This window comes from Kwoniella mangroviensis, chromosome 3, assembly GCF_000507465.2.
Source record: "Kwoniella mangroviensis CBS 8507 chromosome 3, whole genome shotgun sequence".
NCBI lineage: Eukaryota > Fungi > Basidiomycota > Tremellomycetes > Tremellales > Cryptococcaceae > Kwoniella > Kwoniella mangrovensis.
Genome location: NC_088829.1, coordinates 540,907 through 556,301, shown reverse-complemented (window position 1 = coordinate 556,301; position 15,395 = coordinate 540,907). Strand labels below are relative to the sequence as shown.

At 44.3% G+C, this 15,395-nt stretch overlaps 7 protein-coding genes across 7 annotated transcripts; 3 read left to right on the top strand and 4 right to left on the bottom strand.

The window, feature by feature from the left end:
- Positions 1-299: 299 nt before the first annotated feature.
- I203_108035 (NADH dehydrogenase (quinone), G subunit) lies at positions 300-2,868 on the bottom strand (the record flags this gene model as incomplete). The annotated part of the gene is made up of 6 exons (XM_019148215.1): positions 300-938; positions 1,004-2,332; positions 2,390-2,444; positions 2,503-2,523; positions 2,589-2,703; positions 2,817-2,868. 6 exons carry the CDS (start codon positions 2,866-2,868, stop codon positions 300-302), a joined length of 2,211 nt encoding a protein of 736 aa, XP_019002448.1.
- Positions 2,869-3,354: 486 nt separating this feature from the next.
- Positions 3,355-4,074, bottom strand: I203_108034 (uncharacterized protein; the record flags this gene model as incomplete). Its single annotated transcript, XM_019148214.1, has 1 exon — positions 3,355-4,074. One exon carries the CDS (start codon positions 4,072-4,074, stop codon positions 3,355-3,357), a length of 720 nt encoding a protein of 239 aa, XP_019002447.1.
- Positions 4,075-4,730: 656 nt separating this feature from the next.
- Positions 4,731-6,173, bottom strand: I203_108033 (uncharacterized protein; the record flags this gene model as incomplete). Its single annotated transcript, XM_019148213.1, has 7 exons — positions 4,731-4,969; positions 5,032-5,194; positions 5,318-5,388; positions 5,514-5,578; positions 5,825-5,852; positions 5,921-5,927; positions 6,006-6,173. 7 exons carry the CDS (start codon positions 6,171-6,173, stop codon positions 4,731-4,733), a joined length of 741 nt encoding a protein of 246 aa, XP_019002446.1.
- A 432-nt stretch (positions 6,174-6,605) lies between these two features.
- Positions 6,606-7,366, top strand: I203_108032 (uncharacterized protein; the record flags this gene model as incomplete). The annotated part of the gene is made up of 4 exons (XM_019148212.1): positions 6,606-6,842; positions 6,929-7,010; positions 7,155-7,226; positions 7,302-7,366. The coding sequence occupies 4 exons, from the start codon at positions 6,606-6,608 to the stop codon at positions 7,364-7,366; spliced, it is 456 nt and encodes a 151-aa protein (XP_019002445.1).
- Positions 7,367-8,087: 721 nt separating this feature from the next.
- On the top strand, positions 8,088-9,678 carry I203_108031 (uncharacterized protein; the record flags this gene model as incomplete). Its single annotated transcript, XM_019148211.1, has 7 exons — positions 8,088-8,408; positions 8,477-8,511; positions 8,606-8,718; positions 8,780-8,866; positions 8,946-9,018; positions 9,113-9,393; positions 9,539-9,678. 7 exons carry the CDS (start codon positions 8,088-8,090, stop codon positions 9,676-9,678), a joined length of 1,050 nt encoding a protein of 349 aa, XP_019002444.1.
- A 448-nt stretch (positions 9,679-10,126) lies between these two features.
- On the bottom strand, positions 10,127-13,304 carry I203_108030 (uncharacterized protein; the record flags this gene model as incomplete). The annotated part of the gene is made up of 6 exons (XM_019148210.1): positions 10,127-12,072; positions 12,322-12,530; positions 12,586-12,701; positions 12,794-12,915; positions 12,989-13,211; positions 13,281-13,304. The coding sequence occupies 6 exons, from the start codon at positions 13,302-13,304 to the stop codon at positions 10,127-10,129; spliced, it is 2,640 nt and encodes an 879-aa protein (XP_019002443.1).
- A 355-nt stretch (positions 13,305-13,659) lies between these two features.
- Positions 13,660-15,346, top strand: I203_108029 (uncharacterized protein; the record flags this gene model as incomplete). Its single annotated transcript, XM_019148209.1, has 6 exons — positions 13,660-13,783; positions 13,864-14,041; positions 14,110-14,405; positions 14,478-14,727; positions 14,808-15,092; positions 15,178-15,346. The coding sequence occupies 6 exons, from the start codon at positions 13,660-13,662 to the stop codon at positions 15,344-15,346; spliced, it is 1,302 nt and encodes a 433-aa protein (XP_019002442.1).
- Between the last annotated feature and the right edge of the window lie 49 nt (positions 15,347-15,395).

The following is a 15,395-nucleotide window of genomic DNA, read 5'->3' as shown; positions in this document are numbered from 1 at the left end:
CTCCTCCCTGGACATACTCAGTGATTTCCCCTTCTTCCCATCCTCCCAACTTCCCATGTTCTTCGGACCTATCCGTGGGGTTGCCATCTCTCTTCTTCCTTTTCAAATGCGGTCAATGTTAAACAGCTCCTGGACTAATGAACATATATGCTAATATCTGCATGCCAAAATTACAAGTTTTCTGTCAAACTGAACTGAAAGAAAAGAGGAAAAATAAAATCCGAAAATGCCACCCGGCACCACACAATCATCCCATCTCATCGTCTCACCGACCTACACTCTCTATTCTGGGTGTCCATCTAAGCATAACTAGCTTGAGCTTTCTCATCCACATTACCTAATGGGTAATCTTTCTTTGTGAAAGCCTTTGAACAATCAGCCATAGTCACCGATGCTCTTGAGATAGGATCCGTTCGGTAGAAATCCGTTATGGGTTTCTTGAATGGTTCGCTGGAAGCCGCCTGTGACTGGGCAGATGAAAGATGTGTTAAACCAGTCTTGATGACCTCTGGTGAGGGTCTCTCGACGGTATCGTATCGTACTAATGTAGGTGAGATGTCAAACATCCTCTGTCGGAGTTGTATGGTTTCATCGTAAGGTAATGGCTGACCAATCACTTCTGATAAAGCCCTGATAATCTTCCAATCTTCCCTTGAAGCTCCAGGTGGTGGTACAGCTGTTCGACCCATCTGACTTCGTCCCTCGGTATTGACCCACGTAGCTGATTTCTCAGTGTAGGCAGCGGCTGGTAGACAGACATCGGCGAATTGAGCTCCGTGATCACCGTGATGTCCCTGGTAAACTACAAAGGCATCTTCGGGAATGGATGATGGGTCGACATCGTCGGCGTTGAGAAGGTAGACAAATTTGGGTTGAGTGGATGAGGCGGAAGAGGAAGGGGTGAAACCAATATCGTACGCTGCGGCTCTGGATGCGGCCTGAGTGATTACATTCCATTGTCAGTTTTTGTAGGATTGACAGAATCGAAGAGATGAGCACTCACTCGTTGAAGAACGGAGAAACCATTCCATTCAGGGGTCAAGAATTTGTTACCGTTATCCAACACATGTTTACCGACAGCCTTCAATACAGCCGCACCATCTTTGGTCTCTGTCACAGCCGAACCAACAATCAACAAAGGTTTCTTCGCCTCTTTCCAGATCTTGCCGAATCCTTTATTTCCTCCTTTACTTAAGAAAGCCTCCACATCTTTAGGTGAAGTACCGAGATGTTCATATTCGAAAGTTGAGTCGAATTTCTCACCGATCACAGCAAATTCAGTTCCTCGGTGTAAGTACTGTTTCCTGAATCGAGAGTTGAGGATGGCAGCTTCGTGTCTGGGGTTGGTACCGATCAACAAGATAGCGTCGGCATCTTCGACATTTTCGATAGAGGTGTTGAACAAGTAATTCGATCGGATATCTACGGATTGGGCTGGAGGGACATCACCAAGTTTCGAATCTAATGTAGTGTTTTCTGAACCTAATCTGTTCAAGAGATCTTTAAGAGCTACCAAAGCCTCAGTGTCTGCTAAGGCTCCTGCGACGGCTTTCACCTGATCTCCTCGAGCACCAGAGTTGAGGTAACCGTGTCTGATGGTCTCCATAGCGGTCTCCCAAGAAGCAGGTACGAATCTGTTACCTTCTCTTACTAAAGGAGTAGTCAATCGTTGATATTTCAATCCGTCGTAGGCGTATCTTGTCTTATCCGAAATCCACTCTTCGTTAATCTCATCGTTGATCTTGGGTTGTACTCTCATCACTTGAACACCTCTGGAATCTACCCTGATATTACTTCCTAAAGCATCTAAGACATCTACCGATTCGGTCTTCTTCAATTCCCATGGTCTAGCTTGGAAGGCATAAGGTTTCGATGTGAGGGCTCCGACAGGACATAAGTCAATGATGTTTCCTGACATCTCCGAATCCATGGTTTTCTCAATGTACATCCCGATCTGTAAATCATTTCCTCTACCGGTCGTACCCAAGTCTTCTACACCAGCAACATCATTGGCGAATCTAACACATCGTGTACATTGAACACATCGATTCATGGAGGTCTTGACGATTGGTCCGAGATCCTTATTTTCTACCGCACGTTTACCGGTGATTTCGTGGAATCGTGTTCGATCGGAACCGTATCGCATCGATTGATCCTGTAAATCACATTCACCACCTTGATCACAGATTGGACAATCAAGAGGATGGTTGGCAAGTAAGAATTCCATAACTCCTTCTCGGGCTTTGTGGACTAAGGGCGTGTTGGTGAAGACTTTAGAGCCGGGCATGGCAGGCATGGCACAGGAAGCTACAGGTTTTGGTGATCTCTCGACCTGATTATACATAATGGTCAGCTGGAGATGAGGTCTGCCATTGACGATCTAGCTCACCTCTACTAGACACATTCGACAGTTACCAGCGATAGCTAATCGATCATGGTAACAGCTGTAAAGAAAGTCAGCTGGGTTGCCCAAAATAATGGTGAACGGAGTTGTTAACTTACAATCTTGGAACGGCAGCACCACTACAATAGGATCTCACAAGTCAGCCTGGTGCTTCATGTCTACAGTTTACAGATCATCTACTCACGCTTTCTCACAAGCTTGGATCAAAGCAGTTCCCTGGGGTACAGACACTTCCTTCCCATCGATGGTGAGGGTGATATCAGCCTGTCGGGGAGCAGTGGTGGAGAGGAGTCGAGCGCCTGTAATATCGTTTATGTCAGTACATATGATGATCACCCATATAGTCCACTCGATGAAGTGGTATGACCAGATCGGTCCTATCTCGATGTGACGGCGAATTGGCTATACTTACGTGAAGGTCCAGCGACTCTAGCCAAGTTCTTTTGAGCGATTCGTCTAAGCATTTTTGTAAATGTCTATTCCTCTCCTTATGTTCGTGTGCGTGTAGGGATGAGATCGACAGGGAGGAAATATATGATGATGCTCAAATGAGCTTTGTGAGGTATGTGGTAATAATCAACAAACGATAGTAATCTGGACTATCCAGATGGATTGGATGGATGCAATTGTCCAGTGAGAGTGGTTCTAAATCCAACGAAGTCCACCGTACGGAACGCAGTTCAAGGGATAAACGCCGGGTGTGGCAGTTGCACCAGAACCAATGAGAAAACTCACGTTACTGAACTACAACCTCGGAAACATCATCACTGTCACGTGGCGGTCTGTGCGTCAAAAGAGTTCAGCAGTCTGCAAGGTGGTATTTCATACATATTCACATTTGGATGACAACATATGTACCCAGAAAAGATATATATAAATGATATAACGTGTATCCCCTACTCTACTCAATCATATTCTCGATGAGACTTCTACGATCTACGGTATACGAGCTAAATATAATTCCCTTCCCTCACACCCCTCCCCCTCCTGTTCTCAACAACGACCACATCCTCCGGCAAGAGATCATAACTCTCCAAGGTTCCCTGCCACTCCCATCCTTCTTGAGCATATCTATCTTTAGTCAATCTTCTCTTTCTCTTTTTCTTCTCTTCTTCATCTTTGCCTTTTTTCGACTTTGAGCTTGTGAGGTTATGTAGAAATGGGAAATGTATTTTTTTGCCCAAGATATACTCGACATCACCTAAGAGGGTTTGTTTAGGTTTGGTATCGAACATTGTCAATTCCGTTGGTATACCAGCTGAATATCGAGATTGAGTTGGGGATGGAGGAGTTGATCGCGAATATGCTGGATGAGGTGCACTACCATATTCCATAGATTGTTGAGGGCGTGGTTTTGAGATAGTTCGATTGAGAGGTTGAGGTGCGAAGTGACCCAATACTGGGGACGATCTAGAAGACGATTTGGGAGAGAGGGGTTGAGCCAATGAAGAAGTAGGGGATCGTTGATTTTTGTATGATCGGATGGATTGAGAGTATCGAGATGAGTCCAGAGATTGTTCGGAACTTGAGTGATGTAATACTCTATGATGATTGTAAGGATAAGAAGGTGGAGGAGGTATATAGTAAGTTGCGAAAGGATGATTTAGAGGCAAGGCAGCTTCTCCGAAAGATGAAGTAGGTGGTGAAGGTGCTTTACGACTTGGGTACATTTTAAGTCGAAGTGTAACTGCCTTGTAAGCTATGTCGATCAGTATCAGTATGAGATGGGTACAGTTGTTTCTGTTTGAGTTTGATGGACTGAGATGAGGAGATGCATCTTCATCCTCATTCACTTCGAAGCTATATATGCCTTTCAGAAATGACCATCCTTCACCTCCTCATCACCAAGATGCGCTTCGCATCGCGATCAAGATGAAAGCAGATACCTTTAACCCTCGACCGACTAGATCGCGAAGTGAAGTGTTAAACTGTATACGCATGATATGTAGCTCAGCTTTCACCACCTGTTCAAATCGATGTGTGCACATGTGTTTTCGTGTTTGCATACACACACAACATTGATTTCATATCTCCGAAAAATGGATTGGATTGGATGATGAAGTGAAGTGCAATCAGCATGAAACTTGATGGTCATCAGATCTTACCCCTGAAACAGACATCGCAGTGACGAGAAACTGACATGCAACGTTTCTGCAATTACCTTTGAAGTTTCCTCCAGTCAGTCATGGCTCTATATGCATTCAACAGCCGCACAAATGTAGATGGACATGCATGTATTCTTGATCTATCAAATCTACACCCAATCTACCGTTTGATTCTCATCCACTTCTACACGTCTGCTTCCACTGGACTGTCCTTCATATGATTACTTATGCAAAGCATTTAAACCCCTAAACACCAACCAAGCCATCACAGTAGACCCAACATACATCATCACCCGCTGTTGAGGGTTCATAATAGTCAAGAAAGGGTAAGGGAAAGAACCGTTGATCGAGGCACAATGTTCAACCCATAAACTATAAGCCGTACCGAATGAAGCTGCAAGGGCAAAGGCACCAATGGTAGATGCGGGAGGCTTGTACTTTCTCTCGAGGAAAAAGAAGTCTGGGTAGATAAGTGATTATGAGTGTCATTCAACGATCGTGTATATAGATGGTGATACTCACCGATGATCAGAGCCACAGCAGGTAAAGCATGCATACTGAGATCCATCAATAAGGGGATCCTGAATAATGGATCTTCAGCGTTGGAAGATGATGGTTCGGGTGAACTGGCCAAATCGGGATTGGGAGGTAACATCAATTCAGGTGCAAGGAGGATGATTGCCCACTGTGATATGAGATACTGTCAGCTGGATCCTTGAAAGACAATGTAAGGCAATCGAGCATGATTTTCCCAGTAAAACGGATGATTGAGATGCAAAAAAAAATTATATGTAGAAGTCAGACTCACGTAGATGGAAGAGATCACAAGTTCAACCGGTAAGGCGAAAAGTAAGAATACCCTCTTGATAGTCTTGATGGCTATGCAAACATACGTTAGCCGATGAAGACTGAAACAGTGTGCAGTGAAAGAGGTTTCTTTTGCCTAACAGCTCGTTGACGATTAATGAGTTCTTGATGAGAGATAAAATCGGGATTCGACATACCTTGTATAGCGGGTAGGTAATCGCATATACCGGAGAGCATCATCGTGATAATTGTTCCGAACAGACTGTTTGAGCAAGAATCATCAGTAAAATAGTTTGTGTGAACGGATTCAGGTGCGGATAGAAGGGAGAAGAAAACGAAAGGGAGGAAAATGTGGAAGGAAACGGGGCGAGGTGGAGTAGATTGGGGAAGTCGAGGGCAATGAAAGAGAGGGACGGGAAGGAGGAATCAATTAGACGAAAAGCAGTAAAGGGGTCATAGCAGGCGGTCAAATGGGGTAGAAAGCAGGGAGTGGAGAAGGATAGCTCACCCTAGTATAGTGAGATATTGGAAATGTCCTGTAAAGTGACATGAGATCAACATCAGTCACCGCTTTCGGCAGAGATATGTAATCTCATCTACTTACCCCCATACTATAATTTTTGAGATCGGATAATATCCATTGCTTCTTGTTAGCACATCTCCTCGTTACTCTATCAGCGTGCACTCACCTGAGTCCCGATATAGTCCTTGGTGATCGCCAGCGTTTGCAACCCCCAGAATCCATCGAACATCGCAGCTGCTACGCCGATATGGAAGATGATCCTACCGATTTTGGGCATTGCATCGGGTGGGTATTGGTTGGCAGGGGCGACGCGTTGTGCTGCTTTGGGTGGCATCGTAGAATTGAACGTGGGAGGGAAAGTGAGGTTGGACACAGATAATATACACAAATGACAGTGATTGGTACTCCTGTATGTCAATGTTGATCAATCAAGATTGACACAACAAATTCAAAAGATCGTCTCATCTCAAAATCTCGAGATCGTCGATGACGCACGTACCACCAAACACGACAGGAACCAGAGCCCGTGCCGGAAGCTGTCACTCCGAATTATCCGGAACCAAAAACAAGTCCAAAAGATCGTCAAAACACACTCGAATGGGTCTCGTAGAGCACTAAAGTCGAAGTGAGGACAACAAAAACTGCATGGAGCTGTATATCGAAGGATTCAAGCACCAAGCAGTCATATAAATCATCACCGTCTCTCTTGATCACCAAAACTCTTGACTACCTCAGAGAGAATAACGCACTCTCACGTAAATCCACCATGTCCACCAATTATTCCTACTACCTGATCCCCCTCGTCCACCTCCAAACACTAGCCACCTCAATCCGTTTCGCCTCTCGACGACTCGGCTTTCCCAACAACGTCAACCCTCGAGATGTAATTAAAGAGATGGAAGCTTCTGGGAAGCTGAAGAAGGAGGTATTGGATAAGATCAAGAGGAGGCAAGCGGCACATGAAAATTGTTTCGAAAATGAGCCAATCTGGATATGTGCTATCGTGAGTATATAATCTCATTGAGCACTGAGGTGAAAAGACCAGCATAGTTGCCAGATTGATGGAATGCATCGCGGCGACTCTCATAGCTTGCCGGTAATCAAGTGGGACTATCGACTACCTGGATGAATACCATGTCTGTCGCTTATTTTGTATTAAGATGTATCTACAGTGAGTCAACGTTTCATTGCATATGAGAGGGTCAACATCATATCACCACTCTTTCACTGTTTATGAACATGCTCTTCTTCCGGCCTTTAGATTGTTGGAAATGATGGATAGATAACTTACTCATGAAATCTTTATCATCCGTAGTCTACTCATATATCAACATCTCCACTCAGAAGAGAAGCATCATCAGGACAATCGCTTATTGGACTAGTAACTGTGAGCACCAAATCATCAGCTCACATAGACTTGAGGCCTTCACTGGTATGTAAGCTGACGGAGATCGATTTATAGTTTGCTTCTTGGCTACGTTCGTCAAAGCGGGATTGAAGTTCAATTCTACCTCTAAGCTTTTATGATAAAAGATATAACATGCATATCGGTACATTCGATTATATGCTGTTTTCTTCCTTCCGATTCCATATCTTCCTTACTCACCATCACTGCCTTGCAAGAAGAGTCCAGTAAGAGTAGTATACTGAAACATTCAACGATTGATCGGCGATATCCGAGATACTGTATAATCAAAGGCATCTATGAAACATGCTAATGTCGCTCACTCCTACTTATTGGATGTATGCATGTCCGATTATTGTCCTATCACCGAGCCAAACATCATCTGAACCACTGACAAAAGGATCACTTGATTATGTTTCTCGCATCGCTCCATTGTTTGATGGAACAATAAGATTCGAAGACGAGATATGGCACAAGTCGAAATCCGTAACAAGGAGATGAACAAAGGAAACATAATGTTGAAAGGAGGTCCTTTGGTTGTGTAATAACGATAACTTTGATTCGTTTTGTTACAGTTGCCTAATTCAACCGAAATGTTATCCTTTTGTTCACATCAAATATCAAAGCGGAACATCAACCAGCCATTCACTCGGTGTCGGAAGGGGTAGTATTGTATGAGTACCGTAGGATGCGAGACCAATACTGACATATACTAACTTCTTTCATCTACTCGTTCTTCTTCTTGCATTCTTTCGTATACTGGATAAGTGGAAAACATTCCTATAATCTTCAGCCAACCTCTACACTCGTTATTCAACCCACATCTCACATTCAGAGCTTACAATGCTCCTCCAGATCCATTCCCTTCTTATCGTCCTCCCTCTCATCTCCATTCCTACCTACGCTTATCCTTCCAGAAGGCAGAGTCAAGTACAAGAACAAGATCAAGAACCTGAGAAATCAACGGGCCTATACATATCTTCCATCCGAGATGGAAAGTGTATAACAATCAACGATACTGTCCCGGTAATAGGCAGCGAGCTCGTAATGATGGATTGCGAAGGTGCGGAGACGTGGCATGTACCCAATGGGGAGGGGTTATTGGGACTGGATACAGTCGGATTGGTCTGGGATTCTCAGGGTGGCGAGGGTGATGGGGTGATTGTAAGTAACATAGATATACTGGTTGTATGAGGGGTACGCTGATGAGGTAATGTTGGATCGATGTGTAGGTGAATGCCTCTGGCACTCAGACGACAAGCCAGCTGTAAGTACAGACTAAATCCTATCCCAATTACCATAAATCGGAAGCCATCAGACGACAATTACTAACTTGACATGAGGTGATGATGCATTCTTAGTTGGAAATGGTCATCCGATAACCGTGTATCTTCATCAAACGGTTCTATATGTCTTCAACACACTCCAGGAAAACCAAAGATAGCTAGTTGTGATTCTGAAAACGTCGATCAAGGTGACTCAACCACTACCACTCAATCTGGATGTTAAGCTGACATGGGGAGGATGATATACAGTTTGGATACTTCGAAATACCTCTCAACCTCAATACTTCGATGATATTGCTAAACAACCTGATTCGAATCGTGACGGTTATATTCATCGTGAGTTTCTCTGCAGATGGCCTGCTTGCACTATAACGAGATGACACCGGGCTAATCCCCTATACTCTACTTGTGACAGCCAAAGGTAGAAACGATATCTGTCTTTCTGCCATTTCCAACGCTGAAGCTTACGTAGGAAGCGGGATAGCCATGTAAGATTTCATTTTCATCTTTCCATCTCCCGATATTCTATCAATCCCACCTGATTTGTCAGAATACTGATTGAGAACCTTATTCGACTGTCAGGACTTACTGCTCAGGTAAAGGGGACGGTACTTCCTATCTCCCCGTATCAACTTCCGAGTCCCTGTTCACTTGGTCCCTTCCAACCGTGAATCAAAAAGGTCACGTCAAGCTTTCAGCCCAAGATTTATGTCTTCAAACTGGTTTGAAAGCGGGAAACAACAACACCGAGTGGACATATATATACGGTATGGGTATCAATTTGCAGGAATGTGATGATAAAAAGGAAGGGCAGGATTGGATTTGGGATGGAGAGAGTCTCAAAGTCGCTCATGGAGATTCTAGTAAGTAACCGAAACTGGAACTGGTACGACTCATTAGAGCAACGTGTATCTCCAGTCTCTCATCGGTTTTCCTTTTTTTTTTTTTTGGGAAGTTGAGGTGAATTACGAAGTGAACCGATACTGATGTTTGATCATGGGATGCCAGATCAATGCCTTAATATCCTTGGTGGAGCAGGTCCAGTATCAATGACCAATTTCTTGAATTTACGTCCAATGCAGCTATGGACTTGTGATTCAGATGATGAGAATTCGGTGAGTCGATCTGGCCCGATCATACCGCTCTAGAAGACTAAGATCGCATACTAATCTTGTTCACGTAGAAATTCACATTATCGTGATAAGAAATCCGATTTTGCTATCAAACCCCGGCTATAGATCCTATCTATAAATTATCTTATCTTGCCTTCTTGACATCTATTTGATCTTTCTCTGCACAGTACAACATAAAACACTCATATATGAAAATCACAATACGCACTGGACAGTCCGTTCGGGGATGGGTTCTGACATGTTACTATAGTGCATAATTTCTTTTCTTATATATATATACCCAAGTGCGTGTCATGTGTTTGTATGTATGTAACAAGATAAATACAACAATCATATAATCTACCAAAAATGGTACCAAGGCACAGAAGATATATCGCCTCATCCTCATGAAAATTCGAAAGGATCGTTATCAACATGTCATTCAGAAACACAACAACATCGCTTTTCATTCAAAAATTGCCGACTAAGTACAGTCAATGACTTCTTCATCACTCGTCTCACTGACGACCACATATTTCTTCTTCTGTTTCCTCGACGAGGGCGTCTTCTTCTTTTCTTTTGCTCCTGATTTGGGTTTGAGTTTGGTTCTGGGGGTTACTATTTCTGAGTCTGATGGGAACAAGGTACTAGGGTCTAAGGAAAAATCCAATATAGTTGATTGTTGAATGTTTGATTCAGCACTTTTGGTCTTATTTGTACTTTTCTTGCCTCGGGGTGGGCTCAAAAGCGAGATGACATCCTTCTTATCCTTATTTGTATTATTGCTTCCCCTTCGTGGTCTAAGCGGTCTGACTGGCGTCTCGCCCTCAGACGAGGAAGAGCAAAGATCAATCGGCTGATCTTTCTTGCCGATGGAAAATGCCGAAGGGGAAGATTTCGATTTTGAGAATATCCTTTTCGCTCCGAACTGCCATCGTTTAGGTGAAGAAGGTCTTTTGGGAGATACCGATCCGGCTTGTTGTTCAGGTTGAGGGGATGTGGTCCTTTTGGTTTTTGCTTTCGGTCGACTACTCGTTTGAGTCTTGGCTTTCGGAGTAGGTGAATTACCCCTGGACGGAGATGAATCCAGTATACTGGTCAAACTCGAAGTAGGACAAGGTCGAGCTTTAGTCTTCTTCCCACCAACACCAGCCAGATTGGGCATAGAGGGTGATCGTCTAGGTGACGAAGTGGACAGAGATCGGGATCTAGGTGGAAGATTCTCAATTGGTTCTTCTTCTTCTGATTCCGACAACATTCCATCTCTACGTCGTTGGGTGTTAGACGCAGCAGCGTAGAACGCATCAAATACTCCCACATCCATCTTCTCTACTCCTGTACCTTTGCCTTTCTTCGGAGGCGCCTTCGTCAAAGTTTTCTTCTTTTTAGGCGATTTCGACTTCTTAGCATTGGCTTTGGCTAATTGTTCATCTTCCCATTGCCTAACTAATTCTGGCCAAGCTTCCCTAACTAGATATTCCGCTAGCCAAACTCGAATTTCATCTTTCGACTTATTTGGTCCTTGAGTACCACCGGGTATCTCAATATCCAACGATTCGCTCCTTTCCCTCTCCTTGTCCCTAAGACCGATAATCTGTCGAGTATTATCTGACAAATCATCTGGATCCACCCTGATTCCCTGCATCGACTCCTGACATCTTCGTATATATTGACCCCGGTGAAAGGAGATTCGATATTCGGTCATCTCGCCATTGGTCGGATCTAGCCTTGTCGAATGTATCTTGATGACGTGTTCTGAAGGTTGACCAGATTCATCATGGTCCTCATGTCGTACAGGTTGAGATGATTGGGTTGTTTTGGAAATGATAGGTGACGATGAAGGCATGGATTGACTGAAGAAGGAGGTGATCATAGATGCAGAAGCTGCTTTGGCAGTACCGACCGACTGATGAATCAGTGGTATTGGATCTGGATTGGCAGGTTGTCTCGATCTAACTCTTTGTCTAGCTTCGTTCATCAATTCCGCTCCGAAAACTCCGACTGCTTCTCCAGCAAACTTTTTAACGACGATTTCTTTGGTACCCCATTCAAAGTACTTCTCACAAGCGATTGCCATACCCTCCATATCACCTCTGCCTTCGTTCCTAGCTTTACCTCTCGTCCTACTGGATTCACCTATACCGAACCCTGGCCAACCTTGAGATAGATCGTCCAGCGGACTGGCACATGGATTGAGATATGCGTCAAGGGTGAATGGTGGGAAGACGGAAGAAGGTGATAGCACAGATAGCTTGTTGGCTCGATCAGGGTATTTCCTTCCGATTTGCTTCTGAGCGTTGGTACGGAGTTCTTCTACAATTTGAGAGTGAACCGAAGACAGTCGAGAATCGAAAGTCGCTCGATTGGATATGTACTTTTTCAGGAAATCGGAAAGACCTGCATTCGCAAGACCAAACGAGATCGTCGGCCCTACAGGGATACAGCTAGATCAGCATGGTCTGCGACGTATATTGCAGAAGAGGGAATGCCGACTCGATTTGCAGTGGCATGGTCCGTACGAAGACAGACGATTATTGTGGTAGGATGACAGAGGGGGGTGTGAGAGAGGGGAAGCGGATGAGGGAGGGAGATGAGAGAGGGAGATGAAGAGGGGTGAAGGCCAGCGGAGGTGACGGGGAGGGGAAGTATAGGACTTCTGAGGCCTCGATCAAAACTCACCTATACTAGGTAATCCCTCAGGCGTATAATCACCACCTCCTAACAGTGCAATCAAAACCATAGCCATCCTACAATCGTCTTCCGTTTTGAGATTGGTACCTTCCTTCTTGATCCACAAATCCTTGATTGCGGATGACCTATAAACTTCGTAGTTTCGCATGTCGCCTCTTGCGATATTGGCTTGAGCACCGGATAACGTCGGTGAGTTACTGAGGTTCTGGGTCAGCTAGTCACTGAAACATTGGATCAGATATGTCAGCTCACTTTCTCAGTAAGCAGGTCGCACCGAACAACAGAGCGTCCACATCATCCGATAAGACGGCGTCGATCTTGCCTTGTCTGTTCATCACTGCTAACTCTGCTTCTGCTTCTCCCGGAGCCTACAGTGCACACTTGAGATCAGTACAACGGAGAAGTGTAGAAGGTTTGTAACAGAATCAATTTGAAGTCGGTAGACCGATACACAGCTCACATTCCACCATTCGAGCCCACATACATCCAACAAAGCTTTGAACTGTCTACTCCTATGATCGGCTGTACCGAATTGTCCAGCTACATTTTGATTTCTCTTCTGTCCAGGTTTATTTGGTCCATCTATTACAATGCCGATAGGAAGTCAGCGTATCTGCGATGGTCAGAGAGAGAAGGTCTTGAGTGTTAGACTCACCAAAAACAAATACAGGCAAGACGGGATGTTGTAACAACGCCGTAATTCTGAAAAAGATTGTCCTCAGAAAAGGATTTTCACCATGATGTGTTACTTGAGCGTGAAAAATCCATATTGAAGCGTCTATACCGATTGTCAAAGCTCTCAATCCGTTCCTGTTCGCCTGAAATGCTTCTTTGGAGAGTGATGATAGGGATGTACGAGCCGCTGCAGGTCGAAGTAGCTAATAACATTTCATGACATGTAAACAGTCTATTGCTTTTCTGCTTGATGGGTCGACAAAATCACTCACGTCCCATAGACCTGGCACACCCATCTTTCCGGCCTGATCTCCTGCAAGAAGCTATCTTTTACCAAGAAGTGACCCTATTGTCGTACCCGTGGGATCCCACCAAGAATAAAGTATGGTTGTGAGTAAGTTGAACAAGTATATCTCGGATCCATTCATCTGAACCCAACAAACACAACAATGATCGATGAGCTTTGTTTACGTGCCTGAGCTCATCTTGGCCACGTGCGAGCATTTGTCATCACGTGACTTGTTGGCGAAAGCAAAAGTTGAAAGACATCTCTCGCTGTCGTTGAGAGCTGGTTTCTGTTTTTATACATGTATTGTTATTGGTAGTACCTCTCGACAGCGAAACATTATACTCACAAACCCGAAGCTCACCATGAAATCAGCCGCACAATTCTCAAAGAAATCTCAGAAACGTAAATCAGATGCTGCCAACCTAGGTGGCTCGGACGTTCAGGTCATTGTAGAAGAGGGTTCTGCATCTGCTGGACCAGCATTTGGTATGTAATGTGTCATCATCATCGAATCAAAGCCATCATAGAGTGTCATGACTCAATTTTAACCCATATCTTTTGCGCAGTCAACTTCCCGTCGATCAGACCATCTAAAAACACCCCTTTCACCATATTCACTCGAGATGTCGGATCGTCCTCTGATCTGACGAGACAGCACACTATCATTGCTGGAGAGACTGAAGATGTAGAATTCTTCAGTACGAATAGGGACCATAATTTGAATACTGAAGGTGCAGATTGTCAGTGAGTACAATGTCTCTTAGAACTTGCTGAATTCAACGGCCCTCGATACTTATTTTTGTGTGTCATAGATATCTTCCAGCATTATACGATCCAATAACTGGAACAGTCCACATCAACCCTTCAACTCCCCTATACCTCTTAACCCACGGTGTCAAAAGACTCCGTTCATCTGTCACTCTACCTTCTGCGGGCGATGCGAGAGCACACTGGAAAGCTCAGCGAAATGATTTGGGTGAAACTTTCGGTACGAGAAAGGCCAAGACCCAAATTCGAGCAGAGGAGAGGAACAAAGTTGATGTATCAGCTATGGAGGGTGTCAAGGGTCATTTGATGGGTAGTATACCGGAGATGGTGGTCGATGATGGTAAGTAGACTGTCTGCGATCGTTCGTTCTATTTTATCGAATGAGCTCCAGCTGACTGATATCATCTCTCAGGTCCAGTCCAAGCATCTGAGCTCATCCCCATACCAGATCTGACCACCTCGGATCCTTCTGAGGTATATCCTCGAGATTCACTTATTTCTCCTTCCGAATGGCAATCTATTAATGTCTCTCAACTTATTCATGCTGAAGACGAAGATGGTCGTCAGAAATTGTTACCTCCCCACAAAAAGTCCTTCTGGTTACAAGGCAGGATCAGGTATATCAGAAACCTGGAAGACAAGACAGCTAGAAAGGAGCAGATGTGCGTTCTCTCATTCCATATGATCTCCCAGCTGCACAACAGTCTTGAGATCTTTACTAATCTATATTCAATTGATGTAGGGAATACGTATTATACCTTGCAACCCTCTTATCACTCTACGACAACCCCTCAATAATCTCTAAAATCCCGCCCAGCCAAATCCAAACTAAATTCCCTAATGTACCTCAACAACTGCTTGACGGAGTGATCAAGAGGTTCTCAGAAGTGCAGGGCAAGAAACGAGTCGTCACCGAGAAGATGAAAACCAAGTTATTAGCTTGGATATGCGTTATGTACCTTACGTTAGATGGGTTCAGCGTTGAGGTTGGGAAGGTGGCTAGGGATTTGAAGTTGAAAGATGCTACGTGAGTCAACCTCTCAATTTTCCTGAGTGAACAATCCATTGCCTGCAAGATATCAACGTCCAACTTATGCGTCTGATTCCAACAGGGTCGAAAACATGTTCAAGAATCTGGGATGTTCAGTTAACATTGCCACACCAGCCGAAAGGGAGAAACAAGGTATATCATTAGCTGAAGCGAGCAAGAATAAGAAAGCTGTATTGAAGGCTCCTGTAGTATTCCCAAAGATCAAAAGAAGAGGTCCTGCTAAGCGATAATAAGGTATTGAATTTATATCTTGGTATGGTTGTGATAGTAACAATGGAT